At 56.8% G+C, this 16953-nt stretch overlaps 1 protein-coding gene across 2 annotated transcripts; it reads right to left on the reverse strand.

The window, feature by feature from the left end:
- Nucleotides 1-678: 678 nt before the first annotated feature.
- SLC27A4 (solute carrier family 27 member 4) lies at nt 679-13774 on the reverse strand. Of its 2 annotated transcripts, none has more exons than XM_016126214.2 (13): nt 13653-13774; nt 12191-12357; nt 10216-10516; nt 8836-8994; nt 7260-7329; nt 7064-7155; nt 6205-6314; nt 5752-5961; nt 5431-5557; nt 4664-4798; nt 4262-4426; nt 4027-4173; nt 679-1510 (listed from the first exon to the last, which is right to left on the reverse strand). In XM_016126214.2, exons 1-13 carry the CDS (start codon nt 13729-13731, stop codon nt 1353-1355), a joined length of 1920 nt encoding a protein of 639 aa, XP_015981700.1. In that variant the 5' UTR covers nt 13732-13774; the 3' UTR covers nt 679-1352. The 2 variants fall into 2 exon arrangements, with proteins under 2 accessions (XP_015981700.1, XP_015981691.1); XM_016126205.2 differs by having other exon boundaries at nt 10216-10610; nt 13653-13751.
- Between the last annotated feature and the right edge of the window lie 3179 nt (nt 13775-16953).

Here is a 16953-nt window from a genome sequence, read left to right on the forward strand (position 1 = left end):
TCTACACCAGGAGGTGGGTGGAGCGTGGGATGGGCATGGGGCTGGGGTGTGCATTCCAGCTGCAACAACTTGCTGTGATCTTGGCGATGTGAGACAGTGGTGAGAGCGAGTAAAGATAAAACCCAGAGGCACGTGCTACCCACTGCCCTGGGCTGGGTTGGACCCCTTTCCCATCAGGCTGTGCAGTTCCCAGCAATGGGGCCTAGGGTACAGCTGACTCTCCACTGGCACTGTTGACTATACATACAGCCCTGGTAAGACTGCTCCAGGAAACTTTCCTGGGCCCTGCCCCTCCCAGCTCTGGCTCCACGCAGCTCCCAGAACCCTGGAGTAATGCATCCCAGGCAGAGAGAACAGTGCGAACAGGAGCCTGGAGATGCGATCCTAACCTGGGTTAGAATTTTCTCCTTCAAGGGCTCTGAGCAGCCCTTTCCCCATAATGGCTACTTCAGCTTTGGATCCTTCTGATTATTTCCTTTTCATTAATAAAACTGAGTCACCTGCCCAAGGCCACAAGCCTGTTAAGTGACAAAGCTAGTTTGGACTTTGAAGCTAAACATGTGGCCAGACTCGGGGGTGTTGAGCAGGGCTGTGGCATCTTACCTGTCCTAAGTCCAAGTGAGTGAATGGGCCAGAGGGGCAGGAGGTGGGGCCTGAGCAGGCTGCATGAACACAGGCTGGGGGAGTCAAGGCAGTTTATTGGCTCCTGAATGCCCCCCACCCCTCCTCCTTTTAGTCCTAGGCCAGGATTGAGATGAAGGGTGACATGGACAGACCCATGAAAACAGAAAGGACCTGCCTGAGACAGGCAGGCAGCCACCTAGGGAGAGGAGGGGTGTTCAGTCCAGACCACCTGCTGGTTGGGGTGCTTCAGTCGTCCCGGAGGCGTGGGTCAGGATCCTCTTCAGCCACTGGATCAATGGCCTCTGCTGCCCCTGCCAACTCTATAGGCTTCCTGAGTCTGGGGGCTTCCACCCTGGTCCCATTTACAAACTCCCTGCTGTCTGAGGAGTGGTTGGCACCCCTACCACCTCCCCTGACCTGGCCTGGGACATCATCCTGAGGGGCCTAGTCAATCTCAGGACCCGGAGGCCCAGTCTCGGCTCAAAGATACACATGGTCACAAGGCTTTCACAGAAAGCCACTGGGGGAGGGAGGAAGTGGCAGTGAGTCACATGGCAGTCTGAAAGGGGGGGTCAGCACCTCGTGGTTGAGGTTCTGGGCCCTGCTTGCTGTGGTTGAGGTTCTGGGCCCTGCTTGCTTTGGTCTGGCACTGCCCAAGACCCCTCTATAGGTAGGAGCTGGAGCTCTGGGTCCAGCAACTGCTGGTCCTGAGAGGGCCTTGGGGTAAATCACAGCTTCTCCTTGCCGGCCTGGATGCGGTTGTAGGCCCCTTGGTCCAGCGGGACGTAGCGGCACTTCTGGGCATTCAGGTAGAACAGCGGGTCTTTCACAATTGCAGGGTCAAAGCCTTCCTTCCGCAGCTCTGTCTTCTGAAACTTGAAGGTCCCTGAGGGAGCAGGAAGATGGCGGAAGAAGAGTCGGAGGGTGCTGGGCAGGAGCCGACCCCCTGGGGACGCATCTGCCAGAGTGGAGGGGCAGAGGAGGGCCGGAGACATAGGAAGGGGACGTGTGGGAGGAGGGCTGAGCCCTTTCCAGTTTGCAAAGAATGCTCCATCAATCTCATTATGTACCGCTTCTCAGAACAGCCCTGGCAAAAGGGTTGGGGGCCACACTACCCGACCTCTTTTTGCAGATGGGGAAACTGAGGCCCAAAGAAGGGAAGCTACTTGTCCAAGGCCACACACTAAGTGACAGCAGAGTAAGGAGGAGAATTTGGGTCTTCTGTGAGACTCCTTTTATCTGAGCACCTCCCAGGTACAATCTAGGTTTAATCTGCACACCAACCTCAGTGTGTTCAACCGTATTCTATGGAGTCTAAGATGCATGTTCTCAGATTTTAACATCTCTGAAGTAGTTTCAGCAGCACCGTTTTTTTCTTAATATGTTACAAATAAATTATGCATCAATCAGTGGTATTAGCCCCACTGTACAGATGAGAAAACTGATGCTGAGAGAGGCACATCCCTGGACCGAAGTCACACAGCTAGGAAGTGGTGGAGCTGGCATATGAATCCAGGTACGATTGCCAAAAGTGGCCACAGGTTCCTCCCCTCTTCGTAGGCACACTCCTCTGCCATGTGGCTTGGCCAGTTCTCCCAGCAAGAGCTGGAGTCTTTCTCAATCCCCACCTAAATTCTTATGACTTGCTTTGGTCAATGGAATACGGCAGAAGCAATGCTCTGAGAGTTCTGAGTGGTCTAGGCCTCAGGGGGCCTTGCAGCTTCCACCTCCACCCTCTTGGGGTTTCCGGGACCAGTCTAGCCTCAAGGATGAGAAGCCACAGGGAGCCGAAATGAATCACCCCAGGAAAGGCCCCCTAGAGTGGCATTGTCCAAGAGGATACTCGCTGGCCCTAAGTGGCCATTTACATTAATTAAACAAACTGAATTTCTCAGTCACACTAGCTCCATTTCAAGTGCTCGATAGCTCCACGGGGCCGGCAGCCGCTGTGTCAGATGGTGCAGACACAGAACGTTTCCATCGCAGAACGCTGTCGCATGGTGCTTCAGAACCCAGCAGCGGAGCCAGACCAGAGAGGCCGTCTTAGAACCTCCAGCCTCGGCTGAGTCTCTGAGTGACAACAGCTCCTTGACCCAGGCGAGGCCAACAGAAGAACCACTCAGTTTAACTTAACCTCAGGGGCTGACCCTCGAATTGAGAGCAAATGGTTGCGTTAAGCCCTAACTAAGTACATTTGGGCGTGTCTGTTCTGCAGCAAAGCCTCTCTTCAAAGCCAAGTTCTGACAGTTTCCCTGCCTCTCCTGGACAGAGGGGTCACAGCTGTCCCCAGGGAGCCTGCAGCCTCCGTCAGGAGCCCAGCACCAGTGTCCTCATCAGGCCCTCCCTACTGTTTCAGGTGCTCCCAGGGGCCCTTATCTGTCAGGGACCACATCAGTTGGGGAAGGCCTTCCATCCGGTGACCATGTGGAAGGTGGCCAGGCGGATGAGGCCCGAGGCTGAGCAGTAGGGAGACGCAGGACAGGGCAGCAAAGACTGAGGAGAGCAGGGTGGGGGTCTACTTCCTGCCCACCAGGGAACTCCTGAGAGCCACCAGCGGACCAACAGACAAGGATGGCACCGCCCTGCCATGTGGCAGCGGACTCGCCACTCTCCTCTTGCCTGGAAGATGACCATAGCTGCAGACTCATCCCCCGGGGCCGCCTGCAGCCTCCTCCCCCTCTCCATGCAGCAGTTTCGTAGGACACGAATCTGACCAGATTACTGTCCCGCTCAAACACTTCCCTGGCTTCCTACTGCCCCCCGCCCAACCCACAGGGCCCTGGGCTTCTGGCCCCCGCTGGCCTCCCTCCCACTTCAATCCACTGCCCACCCCTCTCCCTGGCTCCAGCTTTGGGGACCTCCTTTCACTCCTCTAGTGTCCAAGTCCTTTCCTGTCTCAGGGACTTCAGGCATGCTGTTCCCACAGCCCGGAATGCCTCCCACCTCCATGAAGTCCTCCTGTCATTCAGGTCTCAGCTTAAACCACACGTCCTCAAGGAAGCTTCCTGGTCATCTGACGGCCCTTCATCTGCTTTTCTGTCAGTCTGATCTGTACTCCATTCATTACCTTGGAATTCCCCATGCTGAGGCTGCCTCCCCTACTGCGCCAGAAGCCCCAAGAAGGCACGGGTCCTATCAGAATGTTACCTATGTCCCGAAGACCTAGCACAGTGCCTGGCACACAGTAGGTACTCAATATCTGCTCCACTAATGAACAGGTGAACCTTCTGTCTGAAGGCTCAGTCTGGTCTGCTCGCTTGTACACGGGGAGGTCAGTTTACCAACTACCAGGCGAGGCTGTGGGTGAATCAAGGGAGAGCCACGCAGGTCTCTCCAGAAGGAACCAGGAAGGGGCCTAGGCCTGGAACCCGGGAGGTGGAACGGGGGGCAGGGGGGACCGACCTGTTTTGTGCAGCTTAGGCATTAAGCGCATGAAGATGGGGCGGGCATATGGAGGCAGCTCCTTCTCCAGGAGCTGTGCCAAGTGCTCAAGGTTACAGCTGCCCGTGGGGTTGGCCACAGCTGCCATTCCGGCCCGGCCCTCGGTTCCTGAAGGCAGCAGAGTGAACAATGAGCTGCTGGCAGTGGCCCCTGGGGGCACCTCCCCACACACACCTGGCACCCCCCACACAGATACCTGGTACTTCGACACCATACACCGCCACGTCGGCCATATCCAGCAGGCGGCTGAGTATGCCCTCCACCTCGGTGGTGGACACGTTCTCGCCCTTCCAGCGGAACGTGTCCCCCGTGCGGTCTCGGAAGTACAGGTAGCCCAGCTCGTCCATCACTAGCACGTCGCCTAGGGAGGGGTTATGTGAGGCAGGGCTTGGGCCAGGCAATCCTTGCTGGATCCCAAGGATCTGCCTGACTGTAGGTGCTGGGCCTGGGGCAGGGGGGTGGGGGGGTGGGCAAGGGGCGTTGGTCTGAGGAGGTGCTCTCTGCAGGTGGGGGAGGCTCTTTCATTCCTCTATACCTATACCCGTCCCCGCCCCCCCGCAATGAGGCTGCCAAAGGCTGGGGAGAGGTGCCCACCCACCGGTGAGGTAGGCCTGGTCCCCCTTGTTGAAGACGTCCCTGGCGATCTTCTGGCTGGCACCCTGTGTGAGGTAGCCGTCGAAGCTCCGCATGGGGTCCTGCTGGATGATGATGCCCACCAGCTGGCCCGGCTCACCTGGGCGCAGGGCAGGTGGGGTCAGACCTACCCTGGGTGGCCTCTTCCGCCAGCTCCCCCAACCCCCAAATGCACCCTGATTCCTGACCTGACTTCCAGTCACACTGCTGCCCACAGAAACACCCATTTCACCTCCTGGCCTGGGAGACCCCCCGGGGCAGGGAGCTTCCCTTGGCAAGTCTGACGCGTGGGCACTCAGCGATGCCCGGTCAGCTGAGCAGATGGAAAGACGAGCAAACAGATGGAAGGGTGGCCACGCTCTACGCGGACAGGCTAGGCGGAGCCAGCACTCCCGGGGCTCCTGGCTCTGCTCGGAGAGCCCCATGCTCAGGGCCACCCCATGAGGTGGTGCTGCCATCGGCCCCACCACAGACACGGGGACTCAGACCTGGAGCTAAGGGGCTGACCTAAGATCATCCCAGGTGGCCTGGACCCAGGGTCTTCAACATGAAAGGGGACGAATGGACTGGTGACGATGACGGACGGGCCGGTGGAGGAGGGGATGCGTGGATGCGGAGAAGAGCTGACCGGTGGCCCGTGATCAGAGCAGGCTTACTTACCCACCCGCGTCCTGCCCCCGTCCCCGGCCAGCCCCACCCCCTCTGATCCCCAATTCCAACCCCGGGGCAGACCTGGCTGGCAGGGAAGGCAGACACCATTGGGCCCGCGGATCAGCTCCATGGTGTCCTCGTTGACACGTACCAGGCGGATGGGGTATACGAAGGGCAGGATGCGGCTGCTGAAGCCACAGGCCCCCACCTGTAAAGGCCAAGACTTCAGCCTGGGCTCTCCCACCACAGGCCCCAAACTGGACTGTGCGTGCGTGCGCGCGCATCCACAAACGCGCGCACCCTGGCACCCGCACTTCCTCGCGGGACCTCTGCCCTCCCCTCTGCTGCCAGTGCCTTCCGTGACCCATCCGTGGCCCATCCACATCCCCAACCCAGACGCACCTGGCTGTCAAAGTTGCCCAGGCTGCAGTTGCACTCAGTAGCTCCATAGAACTCAGCCACCTGGGGGATGTTGAAGCGGCCAGAAAACTCGGTCCAGATGGAATGCCGGAGGCCGTTGCCAAGCGCCGTGCGCACCCGGTGCTGGTTTTCCGCCTCCCGGCGGGGCTGGTTCAGGAGGTAGCGGCACAGTTCGCCGATGTACTGCACAACCTGGGGGCGGACTTGGCGTGAGTCTGGGCCCCCCAGAAGTCGCTGTCACTTTGCACCTCCCGGTCCCTCAGGCCCCTACCCGTGAGTCCTGTCCCTCCCCACAATGGCTGGTCCTTTCCTTCTCTGGGCCTCAGTCTCTTCAGTGAAGGACAGGCTGCTCAGTCATGAGGCAGATGTCCCTGGGCGGGGCTGGTGAGAGGGTCACAGGGGAAGGGATGGCTCATCCTCTTCCCTCTCACTCACTGTGCAGTTATACTTGATACAATCATCCCAAAACCGGGAGGCTGAGAACTTCTTCCTGATCACCACTGTCACGCCATGCAGCAAGCACTGCCCGAGCCCCACGATGTTTCCTGTAGGCAGAGTGGGCCCCGGAGCTCAGGGAGACGGGACACCCTTCCCTCCAGAGCCTCCTCTTGTCCAGCCGAAGGCCCTTTCCCCTGGTTTCTTTTCTGTCCTCTCCCTCCAACACTAATGATCGTATCTCGCCCCTAGTGAGACACCTTCTATGGCTCCTTAAGCGATCAGGTGCACACTCCTTGGTCTACTCCACAGAGCGTCCGGGGCTGGCCCCTTGTTCTTGCTCTAATAACCATAATGCTGCCATCCGGCTGTGGGGACTGAGCTAGCCTGCCTGCCCTGCATGCACCTCCCCCAGCAGCAGACGTTCCCGGCCATCACTGGGCTCTTCCCTTGAGCCCAGCTCCTGCTCCTTGCCTCTCTCACACTCACCATGCCATTTCTTGTACAGAGTCAGGAGGGTTCCCATCATTCATCCCTGAATACAGGCCTGACTCTTAGCATTATATTTACTCCATCTGTCTTCCTTTAAGCCCCTAAGACCAAGCAGCAAGGCCATGCACACCCGTGAAAATGAACTGACGGTCAGACCTGCCCAGGTGCCCTGCGGGACACAGTCGCACACACCATCAGACTGGTGCGGCCATCCTCGTTCAGAGCTCCAGTCAATGGCTACGTCTGGACTTGAACCCTGATTTGATTCCAAAGCTCATGTGTCTCTACTGCAACATGCTGCCTGCCAAGAGGGGAGGGTTCCTGAGGCTCTAGGGGTGACAGAGGCTGAGTGGCAGGCCCGGGGTACCTGCTGAGTGGTAAAGCGGGAGGCAGTTGTAGATAATGTCATCGGGCCGCATGCGAAATCCATTGTACACAAGGGCAGCCATTCGGTAATACCTGGGAAGCCGAGGGTGGAGGGCTCAGTGGGCCCCTAGAAAGGCAGGAGGGTGGATTCTCAGGCCCCGTACCCCCAGCTCTCCCCCCAAGGGATCTGCCCCTACCTGCTATGTACTATGATGGCGGCTTTGGGCAAACCCGTGGTGCCCGAGGTGTAGATGTAGAAGAGCTTATCTGAAGAAAATAGATACACAAGTAGCTGTGAGAGGGGTGCAGCACAGGGCCCGGCACGGAGTCAGAGAGATGGACATCCGTCCATGTGCATCGTTTGATGCCTACTCCATCACACCTCTTCCAGGAAGCCTACTCTGATGACCCCAGACATGGCACTTTGCTCTAATGCATCCGTTCCTTCGATAAACTTTTTCCGGGCCCTCACTCTGTGCCAGGTTCGGGGAGACATCAGTGATTCAGATGGGTACAGGCCCTGCCCTGGTGGAGGCTGCAGCCAAGTGGGACAAGCAGATGAGAACACAGGCATTCTGAGCACGAAGTGCCAGGAAGCACAGGGCCTGCTGAAGCCCAGTGGTGGCACCTGACCCGGGCTTCAGGGAGGGGAGGTGACACCAGAAAGGGCTTCTCAAAGGAGGTGATGCCTACCCCAAGTCTTAAGAGTGTGGCGAGGCATCGCCTGCAGGAAACAGGGTGTTGACCACTGACCATTTCTTTCTCTCGCCCTGCAGCCCAATCCAGGGACTGTCACATTACGGTTTCTGTATGAGGCTCAGCCCCACCAGGCTGGAAGTTACGGGAAGCCATGGGATGACTTTGTATCAACCGTCACCTGCTCTCTGGATGTCTGCTACATGCCAGCTCTGGCCTGTGCACCATGAAGGCACCAGGCTGAACCAGTCGAGTCCCTGGCCTCAAGTGGCTTAGGAGAGCACCAGGAGATGAGATCCACATGTGACAAAGTTTAAATGACCATGATGAAGTCAATGACCAGTTACTGAGCACTTCCTGCCACACCCTAGCTTCCCAGTGCATCTTTTTCAATCCTCAAAGTTGCCCCATAAAATAGGTTCTGTTAGCATCCCCAATCTCATGGCCGTGGGAACTGAGGTTCAGAGGGCAGCTCAGGGGTTTGGGTTTGCACATAGGAAGCAGTAGAGCTGGTGTATAAAGTAGCCCAAGCTCTGAGCCATCATATGGCTCTAGGTTCCACAAGGCAGTGCAGAGGAAGAGCGGCGAGAGGGCAGGATGATGTGTGTAGGGGAGCTCCCTGGAGGAGGGGAGGGGAAGGCAGCCGAGTGCAGGGGAGGATCACAGCCCAATAGGGGCCTGCACTGAACAGGTGCTGGAGGAATATTCGAAGGGTCTTGCTTGTGGCCCAACTCCAAACGAAATTCAGACATAGCCGGTTCCTGGGCACCAACGTGATGCTGCACGTCACGCACCCGCGAAGGCTTGTCCAACAAATCGAAGAATCGGATCTTGTGAGCTCCCGTGTGCATGGCGCCATCACGGCACGCTCACACGCATCATCTCATTTACCTGACCAGTAACCGGAGGGCTACTGTTCCCATCTTCCCAGATGGATAAAGGGAGGTGATGTGACTCACTATAGGTCACATGCAAGTCTGCAGAACCCAGGCCTTTGGCCCTGAGGCCCGTGATTTGTCCTTGGTCATCTCAGAAGCCCTTTGTGGAAATGGTAGGTGGGGTGGGGGGGAAGCCCACCTACGAAGCCCTTGTCAGGGTGACTGGGCAGGTGCTTGGGCGCATCTTCCAGTAGGGGGTCCAGGTGTTCTGTGCCGGGCGGCACTGAGCTGGGTTCCCAGGGACCGGAGCAGAAGAGGCTCAGTGAAGAGTCCAGGCTGGCATGGATCTCAAAGACAGCTGCAGGGGAAACAGGGCAGATCAGCAGGCAGGCCGGGAAGCCGTGACCCTGGGACCTCCGCTCACGTCAGGGCTGAGCGTGTTGCCAGGAGAGCCTGGCCGGGTCGGGGGAGAGCGATGGGTGAGGCACCCAGGACCTCAATACGAGGAAAACGCTGGTAGGAGCAACAGCTCCGATTAGCTGCTGGCTAATTAATTACACGGTGAACTCTTAACATCTACTCTCCTGCTCACACACCCTAGGAAGGAGGCGCCAATATCAGCCCATTTTACAGATGAGGGAATCGAGGCTCTGATATGAGAAGTAGTACTTGCTTACACCTAGAATGTGCTGGGGCTGCGAATCAAAGCTAACTCTATCTCACACCAAAGTTTGTGCCCTTAACCACTATATGACGCTAGTCCCTGGGAATCCCCTTGGAAGGGAGGATCGAGGCTCAGAGGCCAGCAGCCCCCCAGCCTCTTTAGACAATGGGAGCCTTCGCTCATTACAGTTGTCCAGAAACTCACCCCCGGGCCCACTTGACACCACTTCCTCTTGGTTTGTCCAACCCTCTCCTTTCTCCCTGCTGCACCCTTTCTCTTCCCCCTTGAACACCTTAAAAACCTTTCCTGTCCATTACCCCACAAACCACAGCAGCATGGAGAGAGAGGACAAGGACACTGTGGTCAAGCCCAAAGTCAAATCTGGCTTTGGCCGCTGACCAGTCATGTGACCTCACACCACTCTGAACCTTGGTCTCCTCATCTATAAAGTGGATGACAATCCTTACCTCACCAGGCTTCGTCAAGATTAGAGCTGTTCTTACAAAGCACCATGCTCAGCGCTCGCTCAGTGCCCAACGTGGCAACAAATCAAACATACGCTCTGTAGGAGAGCGAGAATGGATTCTTGTTCCCATTTTTACAGACGAGGAAATGAGACCTAATCAATCACAGGGGTGCTTACTATAAATCTGACGGCTCGTCTGGCTTCAGCCACTTTGCTGGTGTTTCAGGCGAAGTACCTTCTTTAGAATAATGTGGGGTTAAGTAAAGTACTAGAGAGTGGAAACTGAGGCACAGAGAATTCCAGTCTCTGGCTTATCAGGCCATCTGACTGCAGGGCTTCTGCTCTTAATCTATGAGCGACAAAGCCCCCCGCAGGGCTGGAGGGGGGCTGCAGTCTGTGCAAGGTCCTGTGGAGCTCCCTGCCTGTCCCTCGCCCCTTTGGGGGCTCACCTGGGGCCATCTCACTGCCAAAGATGAGTGCCCGGGCCCGGGAGGTGGTCACGCAGTGGCGCAGGGTGTCCCGCCGGAGGTTGGTGTTGATGAGTGCCGCCTCCACACCCAGCTTGGCCATGCCCAGCCACAGACCCACGAACTCGTTGCGGTTCTCCATGAAGAGGGCAGCCACGTCGCCGGACACCAGGCCCCGGGCCTGCAGGAAGTTGGCCACGCTGCTCGAGTAGTCATCCAGCTGGCGGAAGGTCCAGTGGGTGTCTGTGCCCTCGAAGATCAGGGCTGTCTTGTCGGGGTGGCGCTGTACCGTAGAGGCAAACAAAATGGGTATTGTCCGCCGCTGCCGCAGGTATCGCTGGACCTTGAACTTCACCTTCAGGAGCACCATGCCACCGCTGTGTGGAAGCCAGCGAGAGGGCTGTGAACGCTGGGTTGGGAGTCGGGCTCCCAACATGCTGGCCCAGGTTGCTGCCCCATGTACCCGAGCCCAATCACCTGCAGCATTCCCGTGGTCCAGCGGCCATGCATTGGGCACCGTTATACACACCGGCTCTCTGATGTGGCACAGTAACACCAGGGACCAAGGCAATGACTCCCTCCCCTATACAGGGGGGAAACTGAGGCCCTGCTGGCACATAGCTTGCCCGAGCTTCATGGGCAGGATGTGGCAAAACTGAGATTCGAAGCCCAGTTCTCTTTCCTGAATTCAACTCCTACTACCCTCTCTGTCTGCTCTGAGTCTGCTGCTCTGTCAGAGCCTTCCGGAACTCCACGGCCCAAGTCACGGCCGAAACTCCTCTTCTGGGGCCTCCCGCCATGCCATATCATACTTCCCTCAACTTCAAGCCTCCCCACGCAATGCCACAGTAAATAAAGGATGAGTCTGCGATCCGTCCAGTGTCCTCCTGTTTACCACCTTGTCCCCGAGGCCCCGCTCGCTGCCAGGCACAGAGAAGTTCAGCAAGCGTTTGTGGAATCCCTGGCCACGCCCCCCTTTCCTGCCCTGGCCCTGCCACCTCTGACCCCCTGGACTCCGCCAGCTTCCTAGCCTTTATGCCTTTGCTGACGCTAAACTCTCTGGCTGGAATCCCCTGCTGCTGCCACCATCGTGAGGTATCTCCCTTTTCTTGAGGTACCCACATTTCCTCCGGGAGGCCTCCAAATCCCCAGAGCCCTGGCTGGAGCCACGTGTCCTTATCGATGCTCCCGCAGCTCTCTGCTGCCCCCGCCTTCCTGCAGTGGCCACTGGGTACCTCCTTTTGCAATCAACTCAGATCGACAGATGCTGAGCTGCGTGTTCTGGGTATGGGTCACCGTGCTGGACACTGGGACACTATTGTGTTCAAGATGCCCAGGGTCTCTGCCTATATGGCACTGCCAGCTTGGGGACTTACTGTGTCCCCCAATTATCTCCCCGACCAGCCTAAGCTTGGCCTGGGGCTGGGTTTGTCTTATGCCTCTCTGGGCCCCAGACCCAGCCTGACGCCTGGCACAGAAAAGGTGGCAGGAGGTGTTTCGGGTACAGGATATCCCCATGGACCATATTTAACTTTCTCTACGAAACAAGGTCTCCCAGACACCTGACCTGAGGCCTTGCTCTAGAATTCAGTGCCCTCTCAGACTCATGCCAAGTCGAGGACAGGACCTTTCACACAAGGTTCCCTCTCACTCGCTCACAAGCTACGGCATATCCTCAGGACCCCTTGCAGATCTCCCCTCAACATAATCAGTGTTCCTTGTTATGACCAGGGCCCCTAAGTCTGCCCTAGGCTAAGGAACACCAAGTTAGGGAGATTCCTCAGGAGGAGACTTTGACCTTGGAGATGGAGGTACCAGATACCAGTATCAGGGGAAAGGTGTGGGGCCCAGATGTCCTATACTGGTAGAGGCCATGGGTCTGGTCTGAGAAGATTTTTGGGACTAGGAGACCAGTGTGGCATGGGAGACCCCAGGAAGGGCTAGACCAAGTACTCACAAGACATCGCGCCGGACGGTCCTGATGAAGACCCAGATGAAGCGCCAGCCACCAGATGCCAGGTAGAGGAGCAGCAGAGAAAACCCCACTTGGGTCCAGGGCAGTTTCAGCACCAGACTGGAGAACAGCAACACTCCCACGAGGGATGCCCCAAGCAGCATTGTGGCCTATGGGTATAGGGCGGTCAATGGATTAAAATGTCTAGGTCCTTCACCTCCTGGCCCAATCAGCCAGGCCACTATGACCCCAAGGGGTCAACCTGTAGTGAGGCTTAGCAATACTAAGTGGGGTGGGTGAGGACAGGGTCCCTTTCCAGGGCTGTCTGTAAGACTAGAGACAAGGGACTTGAGATGAGGAGTTCCAGGAGTGACAGGCAGGCGGCTGGCTGGGTTCTAATCCCTGAGTCCCATCTCTGCCTGTGACTCTCTGAGGGACCCTGGACAAGTCCTCTTCCCATGTTAGGACTTAATCCCCTGCTCTGTGCAATGTGTGTGCTGAGACTTGCTCTCAGAATCCCTTCCAGCCAAAATAGAACAGTCCACTCTCCTGACATCCAGGGTCCCTAACCAAAACAGCTTGGAGAGAGGTACTGACTTAAGCACCTATGGCTGAACTCCCCACCTGGTGGCCTAGGGAGGTTCTGTGGATGACCAGGCCAAGTCACAATACCCAAAGAGGCAGCTTCCTGGGAACGGGCCCTGCTCAGTCCCTGCCCACAGGCTCCGGCAGAGCCATCTCTCTGCTGGCCTGTAGAGGGCGATGGAACCTGAGGTACCTGAGAGGTGACCGCCCAGAGGGGAAAGGTAATTGAGGGAGAGGAAGAGGGCTTGAAGTTATCCTCACAAACACATTCAGTAAGGCACTCACATGAATATTTGGGGATTGGGCTCAGGGGGAGGGGAACAGCTGGCTGGGCTGAGATTAGGACTCTTGGATTCTATTTCTGGCGCTTTAGGGATTTGCTCAAGGGGGCAGCAGAAAGGACTGTTTTCCTTTGGGTCTCCTATTCCTGGGGAGAGGGTGAAGGTCACAGCTGTGATGTAGCCTGAGAGCTTCCAAGCCAGGATGTGGACATGGTCTGGTCCACAAGGAGACCTTACAGACCACCTTCCCCTTCTCAATGCGAAAAGCAAAAGTCGAGAGGAGTACTGAATCGGGCCCCCAACTCCAAAGCCAGGATCTCCGAGGTCCTCAGACTTCTGGCCTCCCAGAACCCGCCAGAGCAGAGGGCAGAACCCCGTCTTGGAAGGCTGGAGGATGGGGATTGGAGAGAAGGGGATGTCCAGTTCCCTCGTGCTCCCGTTTCAGGTCACTGCGGATAGTCCTGGCCCCTTTGAAAGAGCGCCCGGCAAGGAGACAGAACAGCAGGGCGCGCCTCCCTCCCCAAGCCGGTACCGTCATCTCCCGACCCAGTCTGGCACATTCCCACTCTTGGGGACCCACTGGCCTAGTCTACACTCACCCGGCGTCGGACCCGCCGCGCGGCGACCGGTACAGATGCGGCCCGGCTGCTGCAGCCGACTAGCGAGCGCTGCGAGCATGGGCCGCCTCTAGGCGCGCAGAGGCGGGTCTGCGCCCTACCAGGCCCGGCCAGCCCCGCCCACCTCCCGGCCCCGCCTCCAGCAGCCCAAACCGGCTGCGCCGGCCAGTAGCACCACCTCCCGCACTTCCCCCGCCGCCAGCAAGTTGCAGATCTAGTGGCGCGCAGCGCAACCTTAGCGCGCCCGACACCGCGCGGCCCAGCCCGCCCTGAGCGCGCGACGACTTCGGGCGGGGCCCCGCGCAGCACTCTGGGAGTTGTAGTCCGTGCGGCACACTCCCGCCCCACCGCGGAGACTTCCCCCAGGGCGGGGAACAGACTGGCGGGCTTTGTCTGGGCCCCGAACCCCAAGTTACCGGGCGTCTGGACGTGGGGTAGAGCACCCGAACCGTTGGCGAAGAATCTGGAGCCCTTAGTCTGATAAGTATTTGGATCTATTTCTTTCAGAATATAGGGAAGTCTCGGTGTCCTGATTTGTAGGAGGGAATGCTGTCATCACAGTCCCTGCCTCCTGGGGCTGGGTATGGATTCTATGAGACGATGGAAGGCCCTCAGTCGCCATAATTGCTCAGGTCCAGGGAAGGGGGATGCAGCTGTCTTGATCACTGCAGAACCCCCAGCATTTGGCAAATGCTTAGAAGATAGTTGTGAAATCACTGCAGACTAGTGGGCTTGTGCATCAAGACAGGTGGGCAGGGTCCATGTAGTGGGAAGTAAGTGGAAAGACCTCCGTGAGCCAGGCTGTCTATCCCAGTGCAGTGTAGGGCCATTGAGGAGGGTTCTTCAGAAGGACAGGAGCTGGGTGCTGTCATTTGTGGGACAGGCTGAGCTTAGGCTGACCTCGCAGTGGGCTCCTTTCCATTGATATGGCCCCCATCTGTCCTGCTTTAGGGAACTAATGTCAGTGCTTGAATCTCTGGACTTCCCAGAGAATGACATTTGGCCTACTTGAATTAAACCTCCCCAGAGGGCTGAAGGGATTCGGCTGGCACCTGGCACACAGTAGGTGCTTACCCCATAAACATTCAGTTGCATGTGGCATTAGTGACCTCTGAGCTACGTTCACCCACTCTGGGTGTGTACAAAATAAATACCTCTTGGCTTACTGTGTACAGGACGACTTCAGAGGCCTCAATGGGTCTCCCTGGCAAATGTTAGCTTGTTTCCTGAGTGCTTACTATGTGTTCAAGCGCCACACATGCACAGTGGCCCCGTTGTGAGATAGACATGTACTCTCCCCATTTTACAGATGAGACAGAGGCTTGAAGGGGCGATATGACTAATGTAAGGTTACAGAGCTGGTCAGTGGCGGGCCAGGTCTGCCTGCCTTTAGAGCCTGTGCCTCCAGACACTACTCTGGGGTCAGCTACATATGCCTTTTATTAGGCAGAGGGAAGGAGCTTCCCCTTGGCTACTGGGAGAGGACCTGTGCGTCCCAGTGCATCCCTGTGCTCCACCATACTCGAGCTGTGCAACCCTAGGACACTCCCCGAACCCAAGACCAGGGTCTCCATGAAGCGAGGTTGTGGGGCCCAAGTACAATCCTGCATGCTGTGGGGACAGGACAGCATGAAGGCTCAACTTCCATTCCTTCAAGGTGAAGCAGCCCCTGCTGGTGCCAAGCACTGTCCCAGCAGGGAAAGTAAAGAATAAGGACCCTGCCCTCCTGGAGCAGCCATGAACTTCAAAATAAATTAAGATGTCAGAGTGGTAAGCGCTCTAAAGAAAATAAGGTGATGTGACGGAGTGGGGGGGGGGATGGATTTAGGTGGGGTGGTCAAGGAAGGCCTCTGAGGTGACGTTTGAGCACATACGTGAATGACGAAAAGCTATGTAATGACCTGGGGACAAAGAAAGGAAAAAGACCAACGTGGTCTTTTGAGATGAAGAATGGAAGTTTCTAGGCAGGAGTTGACAGGGCCTCATGGGCTGTGGTAAGAACTCAGTTAAGTGGTAGATAATGCCAGTAAAATTTTTCTCCAGCTGTAAGCTGGTGACAAAAATGCCACCTTATGATCTGCAGACAGAACTCCACTCCCAGCCAATCATGATGCTTAGCACTGTTAAGGGTGGAAAATTTTCCTGTAAGCCAGCATTAAGGATTTACTTCTGATTCTCTGTTAACCAGGGTGTGGTAATCTGCTTACTTTGTTAACCAGGGTGTGGTTCTAGGCTTTATAAACTGCCTCTTTTGGAAGCTCGGGGATAATAAAGGCTCACAGTTCATCTCAATTGGCTCCGTGGGGCTCCGTGGGTCTTAGATTTGAACACACCACAACAGCACCTGTCTCGAACGCTGTAAAGGCCCAGGGTCATGCGGGCACCACGGGGCTGGAGCACATGAGCTACCAAGCTTGGCAGCGGCCATTTGAGTCCAATCTTTCTTCCCCAACTTTGACACTTGACTTTTACTGACCTGGGTGGGGATGGGGGTACCTGGGACCCTGGCAAGCCACAGAAACAGCTGGCAGGTCCAGAAAAGTGGCCTATACTCCAAAAATCTGAGGCGTGAGGAGCTTACCCTAATCCCTTCCTCTTTCTGCAGAAATTCAGAGTTTGGACAAGGCTTCCCTATTGAAAAGAGGTTCCGAGGTTGGTCTCCAGCCTCCTATGCCCTCCCTCTGCCACTGGGAGCCCTGGACTGGGATGTGGTAGGCACAAGGCAGGCAGTGCTGAGCAGGTATTCAGACACCTCTGGTTCCAGCCTCAGCTCTGTTCCTATTGCCTCGTTAGTAAACTACAATAGTACCACCTCTCTCCTTGAGTTGTTGATGTCAGTATGGTAATGCCTCTAAGTGCTTGGCCCGGCCTGGCACACAGTACAGTTGTAAGTACACCGCAGCTGTCATTACCCATAGGAAAAGCAAACAGGAGCCACTGCAGCCTGTATTCTAGTTACTCGAGGCGATTCCTTGCCCTTCTCTGGGCCTTAGCTGCCCCATCCACACGAGGAAGAGATGCCTCCCCCAGACTTGAAAGCTCTGACATTCTGAGAGTGAACTTGGTTCTAAATCCAAAGACAGGGCCACCCACTTGTCAACAGCACTTTCACCCTGGGTGTCTGCACTCCCTGCCTCCGACCCAAGGAAAATAAATACCTGATTGCCACTCCAAAATAAAACTGCCCCACGGTCGCCTCCTCCACAGGTGAATGCAACAGCACGATTGCTCCAGCCCCTTGACTTCTTCCAATGAAACCTTCCAATGAAACTCCCACAATAAC

Source organism: Rousettus aegyptiacus, unplaced genomic scaffold, assembly GCF_014176215.1.
Source record: "Rousettus aegyptiacus isolate mRouAeg1 unplaced genomic scaffold, mRouAeg1.p scaffold_m13_p_3, whole genome shotgun sequence".
NCBI lineage: Eukaryota > Metazoa > Chordata > Mammalia > Chiroptera > Pteropodidae > Rousettus > Rousettus aegyptiacus.